Source organism: Furipterus horrens, unplaced genomic scaffold (assembly GCF_987537825.1).
Source record: "Furipterus horrens unplaced genomic scaffold, mFurHor1.1.pri manual_scaffold_4, whole genome shotgun sequence".
NCBI classification, from domain to species: domain Eukaryota; kingdom Metazoa; phylum Chordata; class Mammalia; order Chiroptera; family Furipteridae; genus Furipterus; species Furipterus horrens.
In genome coordinates, this window is record NW_028327174.1 from 3,842,069 (window position 1) to 3,864,502 (window position 22,434).

Consider the following 22,434-nt stretch of genomic DNA (forward strand, 5'->3'; position numbering starts at 1 on the left):
CGAGGGTCACGGGGCTTGTTCCTCCTGAAGCCGGGACAGTCCCTGCAGCGGAACTGGACCAGACGGTGCCTGCCACCTCTGCGGCTGTGTCCGTCTGTCCTCTGCTGACTGGAGCCTCAGCCCTTCCCTCCAGCCAGGTAGAGGTGTGGCAGGCAGGTCCTTGTCTCAGCTGCTGGCGTTGTCCTCTGCCCAACTGGATTTGTACAATAAATCCATGCTGGGGCCTCCCCACCCTGGGGGGACCGGGGCCCCAGGCCAGGCGTCCGGTCGGCGGCGCTCTCTCCGATTGTGGGAGGAACCAGAACATCAAGATGTAAGACAGGGGAAGAAATCAGATGGCACTGCCCTGGCGGGGTCACCAGCGGGTCCGAGCGTCGTCCTGCCTGCCACACCGAGGCGTGGGCCTGATCCCTGGCCGGGGCACTCTAAAACATGAACCGTTTCTCAGTTCGGACTAACTTCACAGCCAGGAACAAGACGAGCGGCAGAAAGCCCAGCAGGCCTGCCATGGTCCCAGGAGGTTGCGGTGTGGGGCTCGGCGCCAGGGAGGGGGTCACTCCAGCCGCCTGTGGGCGAGGCCTCTGCCCAGACCCGAACCGCTGCCTGGAGGGGCTGTGGGTCACTCTGTGTGAGGTCGGGGTGACACCTCCCACCCTGGGCTGGCCTGGGCTAGTGAGGGGCTGCTCTCTGCTGGGCTGGGGAATGGTCCCACTGCCTCTGAGGTCCCCTCCCACCCATTAGGTGTTTGTGGGTGGGGCCGCCACAGATGGGGTGAGGCTGTGTGAGTCCTGGCACCCCCAAAGGCCCCATGCTGACAGGGCCAACTGAGGGTCTTGTGTGGGGCCCGGGCGGACTGCAGACCCACACCCTGCGGGAGCCTGAGGTGGGCGGGCCTGCTCATCAGCGGGAGCCAGGCAGCAGCACAGCCGTGTGGGCGCTGGGTCCGCCGTGGGCAGGCCCCTCACCTCTTAAAGGGTCTTGGGAGGATCCTCAGGGGTGTAGGTCCAGCTCATCTGGATGACAGCCCCCCAGACAGATCCAACAGGAGGGTGAACCTCTGCCCCCCACCAAAGCCAGCGGCCCCCCCAAGAAAAAGGCCAGTGCCAGGTTAAAAGCTTTATTTGGTTTATAAAAGTGTGCCCCAAGCGGTGCAGACAGTGCAGGACACTTGCTGGGGCGCAGGCTCAGCCTGGGTCAGCTCTGAAGCTGGTGGTGACCCCCTGGGCTCAGACCCAGACAGACTCTCGGTTCGGTGGCCACAAAGGCGTGAGGGCCACCGCAACCAGCGAGGCCTGCCTGGTGGCAGCCACAGTCCTCGGGGCGGGACAGCTCACTCCGCCAGCCTCCGGCCCCCGCGCCGGCCGCGGTTGTCCCGCCACACGCAGTAGTTGAGCACGGCCGCGAAGGCCAGCCAGGCCAGGTACGGGTGCAGCAGCCGGCCGGCCGTGGGGCTCACCCGGTGCCAGGCCACGGTGGTGGCTGCCGCCAGCCCCCCTGTCATCAGCAGGTCCACCAGGGCCTGTGGAGAGACGGGCAGGGGGCACAGGGAGCTGGGGTGCTCACTCCATGCTACCCTTGAGTCCTTAAATGGCTACACCAACCCCCTCCCTGGTTCCCTGCCTCGGCGTCCCCATATAGGAAGTGGCAACAACTGCCCCTGCCCGACCCAGGCCATGTGTGGGTGCAGCGCGGGTTTTCCTGCATAGAGGCCCCCAAACCCGAGCCAGCAATCCCACCCTACAAGGCTCCTCAGCTGAGGAGGGGCAGGTGTGGAGGTGCCACAGGAGGGCACTGTTCCCCAAGAGCTGAGGAGACACTGACCTTGAGCTGTACGCCAGCCTGCCCCCCTCTTCAGAGCCTGACCCCCTCTGGGATGTGATGCCCATGTTCCCCCTGGGAGGCCCACCCTCCATGGGCCACCCCCAGGGACCAGGGCGACACTTACCCATCCCATTTGTCGGGTGCCAAAGAAGATGTGAGGCCATGCCCAGTTCAGGGTCAGCTGCCCAGCGTAGAGGCCCAGGGGAACCATGGCTTCTTCCGAGAAGCCCCCCAGCTCTTTCCAGATGATGTAGGAGCCGTATCTGAAACAGAGGCCATCTGTCCGGGCACCACCAGGGAGGAGCCAGGAGCCTCCCTGCAGAGCAGAGAGCCAGGCTCCCCTCTGGGGTGACAATGATGGCTCAGGCAGGCCCTGCCACTGACTGCTGCGTGACCTCAGGGAAGTTGCCTGACCTCTCTGGGCCTTCATTTCACAGGGCTGCTGTGAGGAACCACGCTGACCCATGGCAGTGCTTAGGGCGGTGCCTGGCACAGGGCCACTCATAAGTATTCATCATCATCCTCATTATCAGTGCTGGGAAGGGGAAGCAAACGAGGCTGCCAGCCTAGCCAGGGCCCTGCACCAAATGGAGGGACATGGGCTGGGTCTCACAGGGTGGGTAGGAGTTTGCCGGGGGTGGTTAACAAGGCTATGGCAAGGCTTAGAGGCAGGTGTGAGCCCCTGCGTCAGCCTGCCCGACTGCAGACCGAGGTCCTGGGGGCACCGGAGAGGTGACGCTGAAGAGGCTAATGGGGACGTGGCCGCAGGAGCCCTTGGGGCGACCAGGGCTATAATACCACCGCCAATCATGGCAGCTAACGCCTGCCCTTCGGCACTCTCACACCCCAGGCTCTGCAGCTTCCCAAGCACGAAGTCACGCCATCCTCATGAGAAAGCAGAGATGGGCAGAGTTATCCCTCCCGTTCTACAGGTGAGGGGACCGCGGCACAGGGAGGTGGGACATCTAAGACCTCTTAGCAGGCAGCCGATCCGCAAATCAAGTCCGGACTTGAACCCTGGTGACCGGGGCCAGCGCCAGGGCTCCTGCTGCTGGGAGAGGTTTGACCTCATCAGGACCTACGGGGGCCTCCACCGGCTCCTAGGAAGGAGAGGGGCGGGCCCCGCTTGGGCTTCATCTGGATCGATGGTGGGGAAGGCGGGGGCCTGGAGGCTAGAGCGGGCTGCAGCGGGAACAGGTGTCTGGGCCTGATGCGGGGTGGGGCCCAGGCGGCACCCAGGTTTCGAGGACTGTCTTCCCCCCACCGGAACCCTGGGGCACCCGACCTGGCCGCCCCTACCTGCCCCTAGGGCGCCTAGCGTCCGCGGCCCCACCCTGCACTGGGCTTACTTAGGTCCAGGATGCAGGAACATTCAAGAAGGTGAGGAGGCTGACCTCACTCCTGCGTGTGGGTCCCGCTGCGGTCACCAGGGGGCACCCCTCCCCCAGCATTTCCTCTCGCCACAGCGGCTGCCAGCCTAGTCCAGGGACTCCTCCTTGCAGGGGCCCTACCCTCCAGCCCTGCGCCCCAGGAAGTCCCTTGTCAAAAGGGGTGGGTGGGCGATCATGCCCTGACCAGCGTGGCTCAGTGGGTTGGAGCGTTGTCCTGCAGAGCGAAAGGTCGCCGGTTTGATTCCTGGTCAGGGCCCAAGCCTGGGTTATGGGTTCAGTCCCAGGTCAGAAAAGAATACGGGAGGCAACCAATCGATCGCACATCAGTGTTTCTCTCCCTCTCTTTCTCTCTCCCTTCCCCCTCTCTCTAAGAATAAATAAATAAAATCTATTTAAAAAAAGGTGGTGTCATGAAAATTCCCCGGGACAGTCTGGCACTGAACAGGTGCTCAGAAGGGAAGCCACTATGGTTGCTGCTGTTGTAACAGACACTGAGCTTGGGAGCAGCCACACTGCCCACGCCTGAACTTTGCACACTGAGCCGTCTCGCCGGGGAGTTGTGCAAACAGCCAGGATGCCAGTGCGGGGTTGAGCCATCCGCCCGCCCCTCCCAGGAGGCCCCGAGGGGAAGGTTCGGTGCTGCAATCAACTGGTCCCGAGGCTTTCTCCACCCTCACTTGGCACGTGCGGCCGAGACACAAATGTGTCTGCCCAAGGAGCACTGGACGGTTAAACCCCGCAGGAGGTGCCCTGCCTCCAGCCCGGGCCCCTGAGAAGGGGAGGATGGCCCTGCCCGGGCGGGCGGGCGGGTGGACGGGCCCACCTACCCCATGGCCGAGTACAGCGTGCCCCAGATGGGGCCGAACGTCCAGCGGGGCGGCTGCCACAAGGGCTTCTGCAGGCTGTCATACCAGCGGAGGCGCTCTCCACGGACGTAGTAGGAGCCCAGGAAGGCCCCCACGCTGGTGGGTGCCAGTGTGAAGCCCACGGCGGGCAGCCAGGGCGGTGCCATGGCTGCTTGAACTGCTGGCTGATCTGGAAGGTCTGAAAGAGAAGACGGGGCTGGGCTGAGAGGCCATGCGCCCCCGGGCCCAGGCCTCACCGGGCATTCCCCAAGGACGGACTGCACAAACCTGGGGCCGGGACAGATCGGTCCCTAGCCCCTCATCACTCATCGGAAGGAAAGACGGGGAGGCGGGGAGCATGAACAAGGGCGAGGAGCGCTGGGTTCCCACTGGCAGCCCCTGCCAGCCCAGCCCCAGGGCTCCAGTGAGCACACTTCCATCCAGCCCGTCCTGACCGCAGGTGTCTCTCAGGGGCCCCCCGTCCCCACTGTCGGCTCCCCCTCAGCTCCAGCCCGGCTGCCAAGGTCGTGCTCTCACCCTCAGCCTTGACTTTGGGTCTCCTGGCAAGTGAGCCCTCTGCTGCCACCTCACTCAGGCCAGTTTGGGTCCCCTCCACCAAGCAGGCTTCCCAGGCCAAGTGCCAGCAGGGGTGGCAGGGTGGGGGTAGCAGGAGTAGGGGGTGGGGATCTGGGAGGCCTACGGGAGTCCATACGCTGTGCTTTAGGTTCTGGTGCTTCTCAGTTGTTCGTGATTCATTCATTCACTAGGCAGTGGGTAGCAGACAGAGCTTGGCTCAAACCCTGGCTCCCCACTGCCTCACTGTGACCTCAGGCAGATCAACTCTCCGGGCTGGCCTTAGTTTTCCGCTCTGTAGAATGGGACATCAACCCGGCCTACCTGGGCCCAGTCCCATGTGGGGACTGTCTGTACACAGGTGATTCACACCACCCCACAGGCCCCCTCTAAACACCTTCCCTTCCCGTGTGCCAGAGAGGGAGAGCAGTCTACCTGGGGTCACACAGCACTCTGAGGCCAAGTTTTGCCCTGCTCCTGCCTTGATACCCAGGGCCACTGAGGTGGTGAGTCGGAAGGGGCAGGAGTTCAACGCTGGGCGAGTCCCCTTGGCAGCCCTGAGAAGCTGGCAGGGCTCAGGGCAAGGAACGCCCGGAAGCAGCCACCCCCAGGGCCGGGGACCTGGGTATCAGGCCTCCCTGTTATGCTCGCCAGCCACACCCCCTTTCCCAGAGGCCCTACGGCCCATCCACCCTGAGGACCTACTATGTGCCCAGCAGCGTGCCATGCGCCTGGCCAGCTGAGATGCTGACTGGGGCTGAGGGTATGTGGGAACTGGGTAACATTTCTGTAAGCCTAAAACTAGTACAAAACACAACCCAGGCCGGATAGCTGAGTTGGTTGGAGCATCGTCCTGATTCACCAAGGTTGCAGGTTTGACCCCTGGTCAGGACACGTACGGGGATCAACCAGTGATGCATCCATTAGTGGGACAACACATCGATGCTTCTCTCTCTCCCTCCCTCTCTCTCTAAAAATCAATACATAAACATTAAAAATAAATAAACTAGTTCAAAATAAAATGTTTAAAAAGCATCCTGGTTTGGGTAGTCCCTTGCACAGTGCTCTGTGTTGTGTCAGGGCACCAGTGCTTGTTCCCAGGGCCCACCCCTCCACCTGCCCCTCGGAGCCCCCACGTCCTCACATCACTCCCATTCTATGACAGTATTGGCTCCTGTCGTTTTTCCTAATTTTTAAAAATTGGGGTGAAATTCTCAAAACATGGAAATTAATTTTTTCTTTTTATCCTCACAGGAGGGCGTTTTTCGTTGCTTTCAGAGAGGACGTGGGAGAGAAAGAGAAAGAGAAACATCCATGTGAGAGAGAGACACCCATCGGGTGCCTTTCCTGGGCACCTGGCCGGGGACGCACCCACAGCCTTTCAGCACGCGGCACCATCAACCGAGCCACCGCGACCAGGGCTGAAATTAACCACCTTAAAGTGCACAACTCAGTGGCAGTCAGTACACCCCACCACTGTGCAACCACCGTCAATCTCAAGTTCTGAGGCAGTTGATCACCCCAAAAGAGCCCCGTACCCCCTCAGCGGTCACCACTCCCTCCTGCAGCCCCTGGGACCCACCGGGGCTTTCTGCCTCTGTGCATTTACCTTTCCTCGGGGTTTCAGGCTAACGGAACCCTACAATTTGTGGCCTTTAGGGTCTGGCTTCATTCCCTGAGCGTGTTTTGAGGTTCACCCACATTGCAGCCTGTGTCCGTACCCCCCAAGTTTTGTGGGCGAGGGTGTTCATGTCACCCTGACACAGCGCCCACCCCTTGCCTGGGAAATCCCCAGGGGGCCAGCCGGCAGGGCGCGGGAGCCCGCCATCCAGTCCCGTCCCCCCACGCGGTACAGAACAGAGCGGGTGTGAGCCGGTGCCCCTGCCGCAACCCAGGTGCCCCTTGGAGGGCCTGGCTGTGTCCAGGTTCCACTGGGCCTAGGGGGTCGGAGGTCAGAAAAAGGAGAGGCTAGATGTCCCACACGGAGAGAGCCAAGCAGGGAGTTTCCTGGGCCCCTTGGGGACCGCTTGGCTCCTGAGTCACCCCACTGGGGGACCCACCAAGCTGAGTCATGCTGGGCCAGGCAGGCCTGAGAGGGCTCCGTTCAGGAAGGGGGCCCCAGGGAGGACCAGGAGGCGCCCAGAGCCAGGAAGGGGCTCGGGACATAGGCAGAGGGGCAAAGACCCCACCCTCAGTTCTGTCTCGGTCAGAAGGTGGCTAAGAACCCAAACCTTGGCTTTGCCTCCAATTGGCTGGGTGACCCCAGGCCAAAGCACCTCTCTGGGCCTCAGTTCCCCCAGGGCAAGAGGGTGTAGCCCGCCCTGCCTGATCCACGGGTCACAGGAGGCTCAGCTGAGGCTCAGATGGGTGAGGGGCTGTGGGTATGAGTGTCCCCCGCGGAGCGGGTCCCAGGCTGAGAAGCGTCAGCCAGCGGGTCGGCCACCAGAGCGCAGGTGAGCACGCTTCACAGAAGGCCCCGCCCCCAGCCCGGGGCCGTTCGCGGGGCCGCCTCCGAAAACAGGCCAAGCATGGGGCACAGGCGGGGCTCAGGACCTGGGGCCAGGAGAAGGCTCTGGGCCTCTGGGCATGACCAGCAGGGGCTGGGAGGGTCAGCACCTCGCTTACTCTTCCGGGGAGGGGACCGGAAGCCTCTTCTCAGAGCCCTGAGCCGCACGGCCCACTCGGCCTCCGCGGTGGACTGACGACTATTCCCATGGTCCAAAAGAGGAAACTGAGGCACAGGGAATCACAGCACTTTCTGGGTCCGTGTAAATCAGGCCCACAACTCCACCCCGACCCCCTGAGCTGGGAACCTGCTGGCCTCAGCTCCGGGCCACACGGCCACTCTCGGCTGTGTCACCTCCCTGCTCTGGGCCTCCTTCATCTTCCCAACATGGCGCTGAAGGCCTGCCCCTCCCACCCCAGCTGACCAGTGCTAGAAGCTTCACTCAGAGCCAACAGCCTCACTCTTTCCAGCCCTCAGGCCAATGTCCCAGCCCCCACGGAGTTACAGGATCTCAACCTCCTTGTCCCCAGACTGGGACCCAGGACCTCCTGTGACGCTTCACTCCCAGCCCTATGGCCTCACCTCCCCAGCATCTGTGTCCCCATCTGTTAAGCAGGGCTGAGCCAGTGGGTCTCTGGGGGATCCTCCAGTTCTCTGTGGCCTCCCTGCAGGTGACCCTCCCTAGAGAAGGTGACAAAACTGCCCAGAAACAGCACAAAGGGTTTCGCCCTTTCTCTGACCCCTCCCTCCCCAGCTGTACCTAATCTTCCAGGCCTATCCCTCCCGGAAACCACCACTGCCCCAGGGGCTTATGTTTTTGTTTGTTTCTTTCTTTCTTTCTTTGTTTTTAAGGACTCTCAGCTAACCCTCACTGTAACCTCTGCGAAGCCTTAACAGACACCAGGCCTGGAAGGATCCATGGCCCACAGGTAACAGCAGGTGTGGGCCGGGTAGGGCTGGGGAGATGAGGGGACCTTGCGCTATGGAACATGACTACTTTTTAAACACAGCACACCCAGGCCTTGTTCGCACAATGAAAACTAAGTCAAAGAAAATATAAATTAATAGAACCCAGATCCGAAACTAAAATGTTGAGAAGGCAGAAGTGTACATGGAGAAAGTAGGCCCCTGCCTGTCCGCCCAAGCCCCGGGCCCCAGCCGACCCCACGGTCCAAACCTTCGTCCCACTGCTGCAGCTCTAACCTTGAACAGGTTCCTGGGGGAGTCTCAGTCTCCCCAGTTCAAAGGGATTCCTGTGAGGGTCCCTCTGGAGATTGAGGAAGAGGCAGCCTCCCTCCCTGCCTCCCAAAGAGGCCGGCTACCCGCCCCTGTCCCGGCCTCAGCGCCTTTCACCGCCAGCAGACAAGCTCCCTTGCCCCGGCTCCTGCTGCCCTGCGGGGGCCGCACTCTGCCCCACAGGGACATGGGGCCCTCAGCCTGCGTCCCAGCGGGTGGCTGGCATTTCGGTGCTGGGCCTGCTGTGTGCCCGGTGCCCCCGCGGCTGCTTCCTGCACACAGCCTCCTCCGACGTCCCTCCTGGCCCACGGCCCTTTCGGAGCAGGACAGCCCCTCGTCCCTGGGAAGGCCCGAGTCCTGCCCTCTCTGCCATCCACCTTGGAGCACATGGCTGGTGCCAACGCGCTTCGACAGGCCCGTGGGAGAGCCTCCCAGCCCAGAACCGGCCCCCCTGGCGTGTGCCAGGCCCACCCAGCACTCAGCAGTGTGTTCACGGCTGGAAGCCCCACGACCCTCTCACCTGGGCTTCTCTGGGCCTCAGGTTCCCTCTACGGCAGGTGGGTAGAGGGGACAGGCAGGTCGCCCACCAGGCCCGTGTCCAGGCTAGAGCTCACCTGAGCTTGGGAATGGGAACTGGGGACCAGGTCTTACCTGGCTTGGGGCAAATAACCTCTCCACTTTGGCCTGGGTTTCCCGCCCCTAGAAATGGGGTGTTGTTTCAAGTGGATCGGGAGACCAGGGCCTCGGCCACTCCCGCCCTCCCCTGCCCGGGCTCGCTCACCACAGCAGCGGGAGGGAGAGCGCTGTCTGCCCCGCCCCGCGGAGGCTTTGCTTCCCCCGGAGAAGCGGGGCCTGGCCGGACGGGGCGGAGGCGGGGCGGGGCTGCCCAAGTTCTCCCCCACATCCCCGGCCCCCCATCTCCCGCCCGAATCCGCCAGCGCCAGCGGAGTCCAGGCCAGGACCGGGGTCGCTCGCCGCCCCCGCTGACTCACCCGGCAGCCCCGCTGCCACCGCGCGGGTCCCCGCCCTGGGCCCCTGCCTGCCACCTCCGGCCGCAGATTCCCCCTCGGACCGCGCGCCGGCGGAGAGGCGCGGTCCGGGGCTGCGCTGTCCGGGCTCGCACCCCCGCGGGGCCCCTCGGAGCCCGTCCCTACTCACCAGCGACGAGGACTCGCTCCAGGAAGGGCACTGAGCGGCGGGAGGGGGCAGCCAGTTCCCTTGCCCAGCCCGCCCCCACCGCGAGGCTCCGCCCGGCCCCGCCCGGCTGGCTGGGCGCCCGGGCCACCGCCCACTGGCTTGCCCGCGGGACCTCGGTGGCGCCGCCAGGGACGCGCTCCTGCCTCCCCCGCCAGGGGCAAGTCTCTCAGCCGCTTCTCCTTCCCGCAGGTCAGGTCGGCGTTGTGACGCGGGGGTCGCTTCTCGAGCCTCACTTTTCCCATCTGTAAAATGGGTCAACAGAGATCGCGCCGGAGAGGGACCTTACAGCGCCGGTGGCGAAGCCTGAACACCCTGCGACACCGCAGCCTGGCCCGCCGTCTGCGGAGGAGCACCCTCTTCCTGTCGCCCTGGGGGCCCGAGGCGGCCTGCTCTCTTCCTTCTGGCTCAGCCACTGGCCGGCTGGTTCGGCCTCCAGGTCCTCACCACCGGGGGCCTCATGAGCATGACCCAGGCAGGGCGCCCTGCAGACACGTGGCGCTCTGTGAGTGGCGCTGCACTCATCACGGCCCAGAGGGGCCTCCAGTTTGCCAGCGGCCCCCTGATGGGACGGGCCTGGCCGGCCCGGCCTTGAGCACCTCCCCTCCCCATATGCGCGCTGCCTGGTCACCGAAGTCCCAGCCACCTTGGGCTGACACGGTCTGGCAGGGCCCCCAGCCCGCAGGAGCCACAGCTGCCCATTCTGGTCCTCGGGGACAGGTCAAGGGCGGGCCCCAGGCTCCGCGCGGGGCACCTCCAGGCCGCTGTCCCACTTTCCCAGGCTGGGCCCTGTCATTTTTGCTCCCAAGGCCCCTTGCACGTGTGACTGCAGTGGTGTAATGACAAGTATAGTCCAGGCTAGGTTCCACCCACCGCTTTCTTCTGATTCTAAAAGAGATTTAGGTAGTTGCCTGGGTCCCGCAAAGTGTGATGGCTCCAGGCACTGTGCCCCCATTCCTAGTGAAGGCGGTCTGGTCACGCCCCCCCCCCCCAAGAGCTGCCAGCCCTTACCTTCTTCCACTACGAAGGTGACCCCAGCTTGGCTAAGGGGCCCTTTCCTCCCCCGGAAGACCCGTGGGGAGGAAGCCATGTGGCTTCCCTCCGGCCTCAGCCCTGTTGCATGCAGGGCTCCAGGCCCATGGAGACACCCTGGGAGGCAGAGGTGGCTGTCCCCAAATGCTTGGGCATGCCAGGGCCAAAGGGAGGGGCTGAGCACCCACCCACAAAGGCCCCACCCTCACAAAGTTAACACACTTGCACAGGTCACAGCCTGCAGCTCCAAGGGCGAGTTGCTGCCCGAGGGACTCACACTGCAGATGTACATACAGATGTGCGTACAGATGTGCCTGCCCACGTCCCGTGACTCCTGCCTCTCTCCTCCCCAACCCATCAGCCCCCCCTGAGCCTGGACACAGTGATTGCCCCTCCTCTGGGCAGCAGCCAAAGCCTCTAGCTGGCCCCTAGCTCCCTTCCAGGCCCTTCCTCTACTCAGACCCCTCCATGGCTCCCCCCGCCCTAGGAGCCTGGCACGCAAGGCCCTGCCAAGCCGGGGTCCAGCTGACTGCCCCGCCCTTTCCCACCTCAGTGCCTTTGCGCACGCTGTTCCCCTGCCCAGAGCACCACTCATTCCCACCGTGGGCATCTCCATGTGTCCGACTCTGACGGCTCTCCAGAGTCACCCCAACTCTGTGCAACCTCCACTCCAAGTGGGCTGTGACCTCTGACCTCCACAGCCCTGAGCACAGGAGCTTTGAGGGACAAAATATTGGGCTCTGGGCTGAACCCTGCTGGATACAGCACAAGCAAACCCAGCCTCTGACCTCAGTCCCTGCCGGGAGGAGGCAGGGAAAACGCCCTTCCAGTCCTGAGGGAATGGAGCCCACCTCACATGCTTCGAGAGGGGAAGGGGTAGCCCACACTTCACTGGAGACGGTGGGCATGAGGCCAGACCAGGGGGAGCCCGCTAGGAAGGTCCAGCGGGACTGGCCTCAGCCTCCCCGCATACGGCAGTCATGGGCAGGGCTGGGGGTGAGGCGGGGCTGCGGCAGGAAACTCGGCAAGAAATGGTCAGAGACATGGGTTGCTTGGTCTTCTTGCTTCTGAGCTCACTGCACGCATGTTCAGAACTCAGGCACGTGGGCGGCCACTTCTGTGAGACAGAGCAGGTGTCTTCAGCCGAGCCAGGCCACAGGCAGTGGCAGGAGAACAGGACCTCATCCGCCTCCCACCAGGTGTGAACAAGACTCTGGGCGGGGCTGCCCAGGGACTGTCCTTAAACGGGTGGCACAGTGGCAGCCGGCATCGTAGCGAGAGCATCCCTGGAGCCGCACTGCTCCCAGGGGGACCGCCTGCACGCCTGTGCACAGGGCATCCTGGGTCCCTGCTGCTCACTTCCTGGGTGGCACCTCTATGCCTTTCTTGGTCCTGCATGTTTGCGATGAGCCCATCCTCTAGGAGTTCTGGAGAAAGGCTGCTCGAAGTCTTGCCCTCTCCATCCTGACTGATGGACTCTCGGCCGAGTAAGAACCCGAAGTTGGAGCTATTTGTCCCGCAGGTCAAAGACGTGACCTTCCCACGGCCACAGCCCCGATGGGCAGGCTGAAGCTATTCTGTGTTTTGAGCCTCTGCATGGAACCTATTTTGTCCTTCCTGGGAGATTTTAAGACTTTTGTCCCCAGAGTCCTGCAATTTCACACTGATACTCCTCAGTGTGGGTTTAATTTCATTCATCAGGCCAGCACCCAGAGACCCTTTCACACAGGACTCCCGTATTCTTTATTTTCCAGAAAAGAGAAAAAAAAAAAGTTTGCTGAAATGGAAGGAATTCTCTCCATCTTCTCACTTCTCTTTCTGGAACCGCTGGGACTCAATCCCCTGGACCTCCTGGGCTGGCCTCTAGCTCCTTTTCCTCTCCTACTCGTCCTGTTTGGCGTTTTTGCTTTCCCTTCTGCAAGGTTTCCTCGACGTTCTCCTCCTGGCCTTCGCTTGAGTTTTTCAGTTCTGCAATGCTAATTTTAATTTCTGGGATCGCTTTGTGTTTTCTGCTTTTCTTCTGTTTTTATAACTCCCTGTTCCTTTCTTATGGGTGCTGTGTCTTCTCAACTATCAATGATAGTTTTCTGTAGTTTCTGAAATCTATGTGGTTTGGTTTTGCATCTAAAAAGAATTCTTGGGATGGCGGCCCGTGATTAGAAAAAAAGGAGGAAAGTAAGTCTGTGGATGGTATCTGTTGGTTTAGCTCCACTGTAAGTTGACCTTGGTGGGCGAATTGTCTGGGACCTCCCCGGGCTGTTGATATCTTTGGGATTTTCTTCTTGAACTGGTCAGATTCCCCAAGGTCCTCCAGTCCCTTGCCTGGAGGGTAGGGGCCTGGCTGCAGGTTTCTGGGGTGCAGTGGGGGAGAGCACTGGCAGGCGTCTCTGCATTCAGCACTCAGTAGCAGAACACCCACCTTCACCGCTGTCCCTGCACCCAGCCCTTGCCACAGCTAACCCCAGATGTGTGCTAGAGTGGGGAAGGACATCACCTAGTGGCTAGAAAGGGGATCCAAAGATCCAACTGTTTCTCAGAGACACCTTCAAATCCACAGTTCCCTTTACTTTAGCCTTCTTTCACCCTTAGATCTCGAAGCAGCGAGTGTAACAGCTCCTAAACTTCTGAAGACCCTGGTGTATGAATAAGCGCTGGTTCTCAGCTCCGCTGCTGGGAAGGATTTGGCTAAGTCAGGTAATACCGGTCTACCTGCTTTCCAGCTTCCAGAGATTCTGCTGCTGAGGCCCCCTTTCCTGTTCTCCCTGTCCTTGTGGACTTGCGTCTTTCCAGGGTCACTTTACTGCAGGTTTATAGGCTTCTGGAGGCAGGTTGTGCTCTTCTTATGTCTCAACTGGAAACTCTCCTCCCTATCTTTTGTGACCACAGCATTGTATAGATTTGCCACAATTCACTTAACTCATTTCCTCTAGTTGGGCATGCAGCTTATTCCCGATTTTTCCTTGTCCAAAGCAAGGCTGCATGATGTCCTGGGAGTTAGGTCCCCGCCCATTTAATTCTTTTCTTAGAACAAACGCACTGAGGATTTGCTGATGCCATTCTACCTCCATCTTTCTCATGAGGTGTGCAAAGTGTGTGTGTGTGTATGTGTGTGTCCTAGGCGCCTTAGAAGAAGTTGGCAGGAAATGAGAGAGAAGCAGACGGGTGGGGGTGGGGGTTGTGGTTAGGGGTGTGAGGGATAAAGAAGCTAGCCAGGGACTCTCAAACCAGTAGGAGATAATTAACAGATGAATCATGGAAAAGGGGCGAGGAAATGACATTCCGCAGCTCCTCACACACATCTCTGGGGTCAGAAGGAGGAAGATTGTTGTCACCAAACACAGAGAAATGGGAAGATGTAGCTGGACAACTTTGCAAATGAGTTGGAAATAGACCTATAGCTAGATTACCCTTAGTTAGTCACACCCTGAGTTAAGTACTTAATCGCATTAGATTTGAACCCAGATTAACCAGGAATGGAGAAACTGGGGAGAAAGCGGGGGAGGGGAGCTAATCGTGTTAGTATAAAACCAGTTTCCTTTGTCTACTTCAAGCGCATGCCCCTGGCTGAGGGCGCGCCCGGCTCTGCAGACTCGTGAACAAACGCCCCGCTTTGCTGCTCAGGTCCTGTGTCCCCGTCTTTATTGTGAGCGTTTCCCACAGGGGTGAGGGCAAGAGTTAGACTCTTTCTGACCCAGCCTCGCCCCACTGCTCAGAAGCGGGGGAACCCCGCCTTCCATTGTCCTTCTGTCGCTAACCACCTTTCACGCAGTCTCAGGGCCTTGTCTCCTCGCCCATAAAGCGGGATAACAGCAGCACCAGTTCATCGTGGTGTGGCTGGGAGAAGCGCAGTAAGCTCGTGTCAGAAAAACACCCGGGGCTGTGTTCGACGAAACCAGTACTTATGGGTGTTTATTATGTGAACAGCAGTGGTCGACCCTCCTCTGCTTTGCAGGGACGTGATAAAACAGAGCTGTTGTCTCGCTTACCGCCCCGCATGGCTGGGAGGATCAAACACGCACCGAGTCAAAGGACGTGGAAGCGTTTCGGCGCTTGTCACGTGCGAGACAGCAAAGTGAATACCGCACTGCGTTGCGTGTTCATCCAGTGGGTGTCTTTGAGGGCTTGTTGTGGCGCGATGCGGAGCTTTGATCGTCCCCGGGGTCAGGTAAGCGCGTGGGTCGCCCTGGGCCCCCCGCACGCAGCAGGGGAGCGCCTCGGGGCTCGGCGGAACCAGTCTCCGCGGAACCTTTCTCCCCGGCCCGCGCGCCCCGGCCCGGCGGGAGGAAGTGCGTCAGGGACCGCGCCCGCCGCCGCAGTCGGACGGCCGTCGCCCCGGTAACGCGCGCGGGGCCGGCTCCCGACCATGGGCGTCCGGGTCGCTCGGGCCCTGCGGGCCTGGGGCTGGGGCGCGGGCTGCCGCCGCGGCGCCGCGGACTTCCGGCCGCCTCCGCCGGGCGCCGTGGACGTGGCGGAGCTGCTGCGGGACGCGACGACGGAGGAGGACGGGCCCCGGGCGGCGGCGGCGCGGCGGCCGCCGGGCCAGTGTTCCGTGCTGCTGTTCCCGGGCCAGGGCAGCCAGCGGGTGGGCATGGGCCGCGGCCTGCTCCGCTACCCGCGCGTCCGCGAGCTCTACGCCGCCGCCAGCCGCGTGCTGGGCTACGACCTGCTGGAGCTGAGCCTGCAGGGGCCGCAGGAGGACCTGGACCGCACCGCGCACTGCCAGCCCGCGGTCTTCGTGGCCTCGCTGGCCGCCGTGGAGAAACTGCATCACCTGCAGCCCGCGGTGAGGCCCGCGCTCTGGCCGCCGGACGCGCCGGGCCGGCCGGGGTTCCCGCGCGGGGCCGGGCGCCGGGGCTGCAGCCGGAAACGGGAGCGAGGACCGCTGCCCCCGGCGGGCGTGCCTGCTGGCGGCGGGGCCGTAGAGATGACTGGGTGCGCTGTGCACCCCGCGCCCGTGTCAAAGGCGATAAGCGTTGCGCGGTAGAGAGGAAACCGGAGCAGGAAAGGGGGCCCGGGGGTCAAGGGCCGGCTGGTGACTTTCGGTGGCCCTTGATACTTTCGTTAATTACTAAGTTACTTCGGAAGGGTCGGACATCCTTAATAAGGACCATTGAGAAAACACCTGAGAACGTCGCTGCACCTGAACGTGTGATTGACTGCTGTTCGCATTCAGCACCACCAAGGCAGTGAATGCTAAGCTAGTCCTTTAAACTCCTTACGCCATTTCATCCGCGCAAGGGCCTCGTGAAATAGTGTGATTTCGTGGGGGAGGGGAGGGTTCTCAGAGACGCGAAAGGAGTTAGTTGAGTGTCCTGATAAGAACATTCACTGAGTGCTTACCCGGGGCCAGGTCTGTGCCAAGTGCTTGGAAAACATGGTCTTTCTGTAATTCTCTGGGGAGCCCTGTGGTCTGGGCCCTGCTCCTTCCTCATGTCGCAGGCGAGCTAACAGGCTGGGAGAGGTCAGGGAGAAATCCCAAGCTAAGAATCGAATCCAGCTCTCCGCGACCCTGAAAGCCGTGGGGTGCTTTTAACTTCCGTGCTTAATGCGCGCCCTCTGGCTCCCTCCGGCCGGGGAGGCGACCCCTTGCAGAGGCAGGAGAACGCGGGGCCCTGGGTCGGAGTCCCAGCTTTACCCCGGAGTCAGCCAGCGGGCTCTCGCTTGCCAGGGAGGTTCCTCAGCAGGAACGGGGCTGGATCGGTGATTGTCAAGGCCCCTCCGGTGTGTCGTCTTCTAGCTGGAGCACCAGGCCGGCCGAACCTGGCTCACCGGGCCGCCGAGAACAGGGCCTCACGTTCTGCATATGTCACCGCAGGTCATTGAGAACTGTGTCGCTGCTGCTGGCTTCAGTGTGGGAGAATTTGCAGCCCTGGTGTTTGCCGGAGCCATGGAATTTGCTGAAGGTACACAGAAAGGGCTTTGGTTTCGTACACGGGTGTTGTTTTGCCGGGCTCACTGGGACAAGGGACACTGCCAAAAACGTTCTGGAACCACTGTGAATTTCACCTCAGTGTTTGGTTTGGTTTTTAATATAGCACTATTAAGGAAAGGAAAAGTGTTTCATATTTCCACATGCTAATAAAAGTTTTACAGCAGTCCCTCTGTATATCACGGCTCACTTATCGCTGCCTCACTGTATCGCGGAATTTTAAAAAATATATTTAATTATTCATCGCGGAGTTTTTTGCTATATCGCGGGATTTTGCGGTACTGTATACGTATGTTAAAGTGATGTAGGTTTAAGGGTGTAGAATGTTTAAGAACATAAGTAGTGTTTATAAAAGTGTGGGAAAGAGAGTACTTTAACCTTAAAGTCTCTCCTCATGTGTTAATGACAGTGATGATAGTCCTTAATACCGCTACTGACTGCTGTTCACTTTACATGGTTGAAATATTATTGTTATATTTTATTAAATATTTGATACACCAAAAAAAAAAGTGTGGAAAAGGTTAATAAGGGCGTGGGAACGGTTTATAAGTGTGTGGGAAGGGTTTCTAAAGCCTTAAAATATATATAAATACTAGAATGTAAGGTTCCTACTTTGCGGACTTTCACCTATTGTGGGGGCTCTAGAACGTAATACCGCGGTAAGTGAGGGATCACTGTATACGTACGTAGTTTTATGGGTGAGTAAGTTGCAGAATTGCAGCATGTGTGCCCTGTTCAGTTTTTTCACTTGGCATTTTGCTTAGGTATTTACTGAACGCCGGCATGGGAGCATTTCCCCAGGTTCCCTCCACGTGCCTGTGTGTTCTCTCCTACTTCCTACCACGGGCTCTTACGTATCTGCTGCACAGTACGGGGGCTGGGAGTTCAGTACAAATACGTACCAGGACGGAGTGAGGGAGGATGAGTTGGAGAGACAGGTGCCAGGTTTGCCCCTCAGACCTTCTCTGTTGGCCCGTCGAACCCAGAACTAGTCCCCTAACCTTCCCAGGCTGGGAGCAGACCCAGGACCGGGAGGGTGGACGTCCAGTGGTTGCCATTCTTGCGTCACCATCATGGGAGCTGCCTCCCCGGGCCCAGCCCTGTCCCCTCACCTTGCACTTGGGCCTCACTGAGCTGAGAGCCCAAGGTTTTGGGGAGTAGTTCTCCAGCTCTCAGTGAGGGCAGTAATGCTTGATTTACTTCTGGCTCTTGCTTCTCTTCTTCAGCATGATTTCTCTTAAATAATAAACTAAATCGCTGGCACGTCCCACTTTTCACAACTGCCCAGACAGATTATTTACTGTTAGCCTCACTTTACTAACTAAAAGTTTGACCTGGAAGGAGATCGTGATTTGCCCAAAGCAATATCGCCCTGAAGCCGCCTCCTTTCGCCCCATGCCAGGGTTTCTCAACAGTGGCACTGTGACATTTTGGACCAGATAATTCTTTGCGTGGGGGGCACTTTTCCTGTTGAGTGACATCCCTGGCTTCTACCCACCAATTCCTAGTAGCAAACCCCACCTCCAGTTGTCACAATAAAAAAATGTTTCCAGACACTGCCCCAGGGGCAGAATTACCCCTGGTCAGACCCTCCACCAAGCCAGCTTTAAAGCAGGAGCCCAGGGCGGTGGGATTGCCAGGGGGAAGTGGGTACTCGGCGGAGGGGAGCAAAGGCGAAAAACATTGGAACTACTGTAACAACATCATCAATAAAATATACTTAAAAAAGAAGAAGGCAGGAGCCCGTGGGCACTGCGCGCAGCGGCACAGGCAGCCCCGGCTCTGATGCTCGCAGCACGTCTGCGTGCGACAGGCGCAAATGCACAGCAGTGGCAGCGCCGGCGTCAGGGTCTCCGCGCTCCGTGGGGCAGCCCTGCTGCTTCCTGCGGCCTGGGTCCCCTCCTCCGTGACGTGCCCTGATTTTCCTGAACGCGCTTCTCTCCGGATAGGTCTGTACGCGGTGAAAGTGCGAGCCGAGGCCATGCAGGAAGCCTGCGAAGCCGTCCCCAGTGGGATGCTGTCCGTGCTCGGCCGGCCTCAGTCCAAGTTCTCCTTCGCCTGCCTGGAAGCCCGGGAGCACTGCAAGACTCTGGGCATAGAGAGCCCTGTGTGCGAGGTGGCCAGTTACCTCTTTCCGGACTGCAGGGTGATTTCAGGACACCTGGAGGTGGGTGCTGGCGGGGACAGCCCTCCCAGGCCCTGGGCCAGTGCAGACGGTGGGCTTCCTCCACGCCCGGGGGTCTGTCGCAGCGTGCAGGGGGTGGGGGGATGGGGGCGTGCGGGGGGCCGGGGGTGTGGTACAGGGAGCGCCGCAGCGGGAGGCTGAAGGCTGGGACCCCGTCCCCCCTCACCACCCACAGACGGGGGCCTCCCCGGGCCAATCGCCGAGCCCACCTGCAGGGCGAAGGGCCTTCCTGCAGGACACTCTGGGCTCCCACAGCCTCCGGAGCGGGCGCTTCCTTAGGGAGAGGAGGGCCCTTCCTGCTGGGCTGCTCCGCGCGGCCCTGCCTGTTCTGAGGTGTCTGTTTCTGCCCCGAGTCACATCCTCCCCCTGCCCCCAGAGGGGGTGGGTGCTCGGAGGCGACGGGGACAGACGGGAGCTGGAGTCCGCCTCAGTCTGGGATCTGCTTCCTCCTGAGGCCTTGCCAGCCCGCCCGGCGTCCTTGGGTACCGCCTCTGCATCGGTGGGGGCCCACGGGCCCCTCTTGTGACAGTCCCAGGGCGACGATGAGGTCAGTGGCAGCGGCCCGCGAGTCATCGTGAGGCAGGCTGCTGCTGGCTCCCATGAACAGCCCCGGAATGAAGCCCAGAGTGGGCTCGGAGACCGCAGCCCAGACAGGACAGTCCCCCCCCCCCCCCCCCGCTCCTGGACAGGTGGGTGCTGGTCCGCTGATGGCCCCCCGGTTCCCAGGTGTGGCCGCCCCGTGCAGTTGGAAGCGCCACGGCCAAGAGGCCAGGGAGGGCCGGGGTCCTCAACGGACCAAAGAAACTCCCCAGCCCCTGCTAGACCGGCGCCCGAGCTGAGGGCCGGCCACAGAGGGCCTGCTGGCGCCGGCGGCAGTGGCTGCTGGGGGCCCGAGCTGGGGGGTCGGAGACACGGGAAAGCACCCGGGGGGACGCCGAGGGGCCGTCGCGCCGGCGCTGGGGGCGACCGGAGCAGTCCCGGCACCGCGGGGCCTGGCTGTGGAGCCCGAGAGGCCGCTGCTCAGAGGCCACTGGGGCGTGTCCCTCACTGCGTGGCGGTGGCTGGAGGGTGGCTGTGGGTGTGAAGCGCCGGGTCAGCCTGGGTCAGCCAGAGCCCCGGCCACGGTGACAGGGCCCAAACCAGTCCATGGTCCCCACAGGCGTGCTCCCCACAAGCGCAGGCCGTGCTCCGTGTGAGGTTTGCGGGGCTGCATGCACCCCTGCCCTGCTTTAGCCCTGGGGCTCGCGCTGCTGGGGTGGCATCTGTGTGGGACACGACAAACTGACAGGAGGGCTGCACTGGTGGGGACGGGTGGACACAGTCTTGCAGGGAGCGGCCCCGAGATGCCGAGCCCCCCAAAACAGTAATCCCTCCTGCCCTGTGCGGCACAGTGAGCTACCCTGTTACGGCTTTTACCCGGTGCACGTGGGCGGACGTGGTGTCAGGGTGACACTTGAGTGCCAGGTGGAGTTGTCCTCAGCACAGCCTGTGACTCCCGCGCTCACCCCGTTTCACAAGGAGGAGATCGAGGCCCGAGGGGAAAGTAAAACCACCTGAGCTCGCGCGGCTGCTGGGGCCCCTTGGAGGCGTCCCTCGTCTTCCAGGAGCCGCGGCCCAGCCCCGAGAAGGACGTGGGCGGTTGTCAGAGCGGCGGGTCCTGCGCAGGCCTGAGAGCAAAGGGTCTCGAGAACATCTGCTGTTTAAAGATGTTTGCAAGTGGTGTCGTCTGCAAACAGCTCCCGGGGTGGGCCTGCTGCACCCCGATGGGACGCGAGCTGGGCGCCGCCTGCGCGTCCACGTGGGACGTCAGGCAGGGACCTGGGAACGGGTGCAGTGCAGGCCGGGGGGCAGCGGTGAGGCTGGAGCCCGAGCACTCGGGAGGGGGTGCTTCTTTGTTCATCCGACACTGCCACGCACGGCCCTGGTCACGTCCCAGCAGCCTTGGGAAGCGGGTGGAATTGTGCTCTTTTTATGGGAAAACGTTCAAAGAGGTCGAGTGATCTGCCTGGGGCGGCCAAGCTGTGAGTGACAGTGCTGGGAGGGGACCCAGGTCCCACGTTTGCAGCCTCGGGTCTCTTCCCGCCACCCTGTGGTCACCTGCCTGGGGGACGCGTGAATGGTCAGCTTCCTGGGACACCAGTGATGGGAGCGGCTTCACCTGGAAGACAGAGGCGGGCTGCGTCGGCTCCCCCGGCGGTTCGCAGGGTGAAGCGCACGGGAGCGCGTGTCGCACACGGGGACAGGGCCGCCGGCCCCAGTGGCCGCTGCCTCCCTGTGTCTCCCCCTGAGACTCGCCTGGCTCACCTGCCTCTCCTTCTTCCAGGCTCTGCAGTTCCTCCAGAAGAACGCCTCCAAGTACCACTTCCGACGCACCAGGATGCTGCCGGTGAGCGGCGGCTTCCACACCCGCCTCATGGCGCCGGCCCTGGAGCCCCTGGCGCAGGTGCTGCAGGCCATCGACGTGAAGAAGCCGCTGGTGCCCGTGCACGCCAACGTGGACGGGGCCCGGTACATGCACCCCAAACACATCCGGAAGCTGCTGGCCCAGCAGGTGGTCTCCCCGGTCAAGTGGGAGCAGACGATGCACGCCGTGTACGAGAGGAAGAAGGGCAACGCGTTCCCCAGAACTTTCGAGGTGGGGCCGGGGAAGCAGCTGGGAGCCATCCTGAAGAGCTGCAACCTGCAGGCCTGGAAGCTGTACAGCAACGTGGAGGTGCTGGGGGCGGACGAGGCCCCCGAGCAGGACGCGTAGGGCCTCCTGAGGAGCGCGGGCCAGGTGGGGGGCCGCGGGGGGCCAGGCCCGGGCTGCCCTTCCTTCCTGTCCGGCCTCCCCCTCCGCGTGATTGGGACTGTTTGCAAATAGCTTTGAACGCCACATAAAGCACTAGGAGTGAGTATTTCTTTATACAAGACGGTCCATTTCTCCTTTTTCTTTTTAAATATAAAAAGTGATTTTGTTTTTAGAGAGCAGGGGAGGGAGAGAAACATCCATCGGTTGCCTTTCGTACACGCCTCAGGCTGAAACTTAGGCACGTGCCCTGACCAGGAATCGAACCAGCAACCTTTCACTTGGGGGGGGGGGGGGACGCCCAACCCACTGAGGCACGCTGGGCAGGGCACCATTTACCCCCCTTGAAACGCGTTTGGATGCTGGGAAACGAAGCAACAGTGCCGGGCCCGTGAGGAGACCGCTGGGCTCGCGCCCTGCCTCCCCGGCCGGCTTCCTGGGCAGGCCGGGTCAGCGGGCTCAGGAGGTGCCTCCGAAATGGGCTGAGACGGCCTGACCCGTTGTCTTGTTACGTGGCAGGTGCTGTGGGCACACCGGCGTGGCCACAAGGCAGGCCAGTGACGCGGGGGACTCCACCGTCCCTGCAGCTACCCATCCCCAGAATGTGTGTTCCTCTGTCGTTGAACCCAAAGCGCCGTAGGACCCGGCTGGCCTTGGCAGCCCTCCCACCAGGCCCGGGAGATGGTACTGGGCGCCTGCCGGTGCCAGGGGGTGGCCTCTGCTCTGGGGGGAAGGGTCCTTTAGCAAAGCAGGAGGGGTGCAGGGAGGGCCGATGAGGGCCTGCTTCCTCCCCCATCCCCGAGTCATCCCTGGAGTGACTGTGGGACGCCCTGCCCATGGGACCCCCTGCCCGTGGGACGCTGTCCTGGCTCCCGGCCACCGTGCGCTGGTAGCACTTAAAACTTTGTTGTAGAAATCCTCAAACATTCAGGAA

The 22,434-nt window shown here is 61.5% G+C and overlaps 3 protein-coding genes across 3 annotated transcripts in view; 2 read left to right on the forward strand and 1 right to left on the reverse strand.

Moving 5' to 3' along the window:
* The window catches only part of TTLL12 (tubulin tyrosine ligase like 12), a 21,195-nt gene extending 18,464 nt beyond the window's left edge, over positions 1-2,731 (forward strand). Inside the window, exon 15 of the mRNA XM_090272285.1 lies at positions 2,672-2,731. The gene's annotated coding sequence lies outside the window, so the exon portion shown is untranslated. The remainder of the gene's footprint in view (positions 1-2,671) is intronic.
* TSPO (translocator protein) lies at positions 1,104-9,605 on the reverse strand. The gene is made up of 4 exons (XM_090272286.1): positions 9,531-9,605; positions 4,040-4,256; positions 1,946-2,084; positions 1,104-1,519 (listed from the first exon to the last, which is right to left on the reverse strand). Exons 2-4 carry the CDS (start codon positions 4,222-4,224, stop codon positions 1,331-1,333), a joined length of 513 nt encoding a protein of 170 aa, XP_090128412.1. The 5' UTR covers positions 4,225-4,256; positions 9,531-9,605; the 3' UTR covers positions 1,104-1,330.
* Positions 9,606-14,927: 5,322 nt separating this feature from the next.
* On the forward strand, positions 14,928-21,625 carry MCAT (malonyl-CoA-acyl carrier protein transacylase). Its single transcript, XM_090272288.1, has 4 exons — positions 14,928-15,381; positions 16,414-16,501; positions 18,477-18,694; positions 21,036-21,625. The coding sequence occupies exons 1-4, from the start codon at positions 14,962-14,964 to the stop codon at positions 21,462-21,464; spliced, it is 1,155 nt and encodes a 384-aa protein (XP_090128414.1). The 5' UTR covers positions 14,928-14,961; the 3' UTR covers positions 21,465-21,625.
* Positions 21,626-22,434: the final 809 nt, after the last annotated feature.

Coding starts and splice junctions, on each gene's coding strand:
- TSPO (XM_090272286.1), bottom strand. CDS start 4,224: ATGGCACCGCCCTGGCTGCCCGCCGTGGGCTTCACACTGGCACCCACC. Junction 2,085..4,039: donor ACGCTGTACTCGGCCATGGG/GTAGGTGGGCCC, acceptor CCTCTGTTTCAG/ATACGGCTCCTACATCATCT. Junction 1,520..1,945: donor GCACCCGACAAATGGGATGG/GTAAGTGTCGCC, acceptor GTCTCTCCACAG/GCCCTGGTGGACCTGCTGAT.
- MCAT (XM_090272288.1), top strand. CDS start 14,962: ATGGGCGTCCGGGTCGCTCGGGCCCTGCGGGCCTGGGGCTGGGGCGCG. Junction 15,382..16,413: donor TGCATCACCTGCAGCCCGCG/GTGAGGCCCGCG, acceptor ATGTCACCGCAG/GTCATTGAGAACTGTGTCGC. Junction 18,695..21,035: donor TGATTTCAGGACACCTGGAG/GTGGGTGCTGGC, acceptor TCCTTCTTCCAG/GCTCTGCAGTTCCTCCAGAA.